The 3,254-nt window shown below is 39.1% G+C and overlaps 1 protein-coding gene across 5 annotated transcripts in view; it reads right to left on the reverse strand.

The window, feature by feature from the left end:
• ank2a (ankyrin 2a, neuronal) overlaps window positions 1-3,254 on the reverse strand; it is an 89,886-nt gene that overhangs the window by 76,528 nt on the left and 10,104 nt on the right. For 3 of the 5 annotated variants that reach the window (XM_032500007.1, XM_032499983.1, XM_032499974.1), the window contains exon 1: window positions 224-785. The exons of 1 other annotated variant lie outside the window; for it this stretch is intronic. In XM_032500007.1, the coding sequence (XP_032355898.1) occupies window positions 224-349 (126 nt within the window). In that variant the 5' untranslated portion in view covers window positions 350-785. Of the gene's footprint in view, window positions 1-223; window positions 787-3,254 lie in introns of those variants that run through there. One more of the 5 variants, XM_032500081.1, reaches the window with a different exon arrangement.

Genomic DNA, 3,254 nt, shown 5'->3' on the forward strand with positions numbered 1-3,254 from the left:
GCAGGTTCATCAATGTGCATTGTCCTGAATTAATAAATAAATAAATAAATAAAATAAAAAGTATCTGTACTTCTACTTCAGTACGGGAAGGGACTAATTTTTGCCATCTCTGCCCATAACCCACTCTCATGTCGAATATACTCTAAAGCCCAAAAAACAAAACAAAACATGGTACAAACTTGTGGATATGATTTTGTCAGAGGATTATGTATGTAAGTTTTACCTGCCGCTTTCGCTCGGCTCTCTCACGATGCCGTCTTCGCTTCTCCCTGGCTTTCTGTAGAGCACTGTACTCTGGATTTGCCTCAAACTCGCGAGCTTTCTTTAGGTGGGCAGCAGCATGGGCCATGACTTCACCTTTTTTACCTCTGTCTTAACAAAATTGTACCACATCTACTCTTAACCTTTGCAGATGCCGAAACTGTGTGTTACTGTATGAACTTAAGAAATGAAAAAAGCATTTAGCTGTGTATGCTGTTTGATATCGGTATTCAAAAGAAAACCACATTCAATTTAGTGTTCATTCGAACTTCTCAACTGAAAATGCAGAAGAAGAAAAATATATGAATTGGCTGCAAAAATGATCCTGTTCAGTCTTCTTTCTCTTTGTCGTTGAAGGATCCAGAGAAGAATCAGCCTTAGTCCCTCCACATCAAGCCAGGAAACAGCTACTGGATTTCCACAATGTCACACAAAAAAACTCAGAGGTCCAAACATCCATATATGCCAATTGAAAATCAACCATTCACAGTCATGTGCAAACACATGAGAGAGGAAGACTGTAAAGAGTTGCTGAATGATGTGCATAAGACCCATCCGATTACACACACACACACACACACACACACAACCACACACACACACACACACACACACACACACACACACACACACACACACTGCTCTATGTGAACAGATGTGGCTACAAAGTATGTTTGTGTGTGTGTGTGTATGTTTGTGTGTGTGTATGTGTGTGTGTGTGTGCACGTGCATGCATGTTAACAGGAAAGTGTTTATTGTGTCAGAGGTTTAGTGAGGCTTCATGCCAAACAGCCAGCTGACAGCCGCAGCTACTCTAGCTTGCTACAGCTGTAAAAATGCACTGTATCCTGAGTAGAAGGAAAGGTTAATGGGGGAGGGAGGGGATAGAATGGATAAGAGGGAAAGAGAATGGGAGAAAACAGGAGAAACAAGGTGAATATTAAAGCCATTTTGTGTACAATTTTCAATTGTTGGTGCCTCCTGGTGGTAGTTACTGAAAAGGTATTCCCCCCCCCCAATGGATCTGAGGGACGGCAAAAACTGGACTAACATTTACATGTAGAAATTAAGTTACATTTTTATGCATTTATAAAGGTTCAACCAACTGAAATTGAAGCATCATCATTATTAATCAATTAATTTAACCCAGCTAGGGTTTTCATGTGTGCCATTTTGGATAAACATGAATACAACATATTCCTTGTTTACATTGCATTCTATCTTCTTCTGTTCATTTCCCTGGAAAAGTTAAATGCAAATCCTTTTATAGATGTTAGAGGATTTGTGCACCAATGTCCACAGAAAAGGGGACTACAAAGACACTGATGGTCTTCTTGTGGAACATAGTTACCCCTGCTATCTGGTGATGAGCATTGCTTAAAGGACAAACCTTAAATTGGTGAGTATGAAGACATTTGATAGTGTTGTGTTCAACAGCAGTTGACACAGAAAGAAGAAGACAGCATAGGGGAAAGTGAGGTACATGTATTAGAGGACATAATGAGAACATAAAGAATACTTAGAATAGATAGATTAAATAAATCAAAACAATAATGAAGAGCATCTGCAAATAAGAGAAAGAAGAGTGGGGAGGACGAGAGACAGGGTGAACTTGGGTACAGGCTGTCCTTCTGTGAGCAAGTAGAGAAGACCAGGCACACCACTCGGTCCAGAGGGGGATCAGAGAGCAGTGAGCAAAGAACAGTAGCTCCCAGTCAATTGCAAGTTACAGACTCCCCCTTGCATGGGGAGAAAGTGGGTCAGTCTGACTCTCAACTGCACTGCACCGTCGGTAGGCTAATGGTGTCTGAAGGAATATGATTTGACAGCTGCGTGTGTGTGTGTGTGTGCATGCATGCGTGCGTGCATATGCCTGTGCGTGTGCGTGTCCATCACCACCAGCAGTAGACGAGTGTCAAGGTCTCCCTCTGTAAATACAGCTAATGCCAGGAGTTTGTAATTTCAGCACCAGGGACAGGGGCACTATCTCACACCTCTATTTCTGTTCACACATTTTGTCTGACATGTTTTCACAGGCTCAGTCAACAACAATAACAACGTCAGCAGCAACATCCCTTTCTACTAGTCTGCTAGACCTGCTGAATCACTCCACACTGTAATGCTGTCTAAAATGCACACATCCCAAGAGCTCTATTCAATTTCATTATGATGTTGTTTAACATTTCTCTGGATGTGCTCTGGTCCTCTAGCACTCTCTGCTGGTGAAACAGAGAATAAGGCTTTGGAGCTTCGATTTTAACACAATTAAATAAATAAATATAAGAAATACCAGAACAGATATAATAACTGTAAAAATGAAAGAAGGAATTACACTCTACTTTGCATTTCTTTGCATCATTATTCTATGAAACTAACATTCAAAACAAGATAAAAAAACATCTTCAGATCTACTTTTCCAGTATTGTTAATCAATTTCTCATTATGTATGTAGGCTATATTATTTCAGATAAAATAACCTCACTATTGTTTTGTAGAATTAGGCAATACACAACAGCAATGTTTTCCAAAAGCTCTTCAAAAAGTAACCCAAAGTGTGACTCTGTTAAAAAAAATCACAGAATCTTAAAATGTTAGTTTTTTCTATTTCCATGAGTCGTATGTCCCAGTAATTTAGTACTTGACATAACTTGATGTTTCTGATAGGCTTTTTTAATGTTTAATATCTTTCTGTCTACACATGATAAACTATGTTTGTATATAACTCATCTAATCTTTTAAAGTCATGAAAATCAAAAATAACACACAGAAAACCTTCCCCGTAACATACACTCTGCATTGTCTACACATCTAAAAGTGGCATCTGCTGTACTGTACTTCTTGAGTTTCAGCTTTAACAGACAAAATCTATAATCTTATTGATCAGCATGTTAGTTAGAGCCGGAAACATTGTACTTAGACAGTACTACAACAGTAATTTTGAAACAGTTTTGTGTGTGTGTGTGTGTGTGTGTGTGTGTGTGTGTGTGTGTGTG

This window comes from Etheostoma spectabile, chromosome 2 (genome assembly GCF_008692095.1).
Source record: "Etheostoma spectabile isolate EspeVRDwgs_2016 chromosome 2, UIUC_Espe_1.0, whole genome shotgun sequence".
NCBI classification, from domain to species: Eukaryota; Metazoa; Chordata; class Actinopteri; order Perciformes; family Percidae; genus Etheostoma; species Etheostoma spectabile.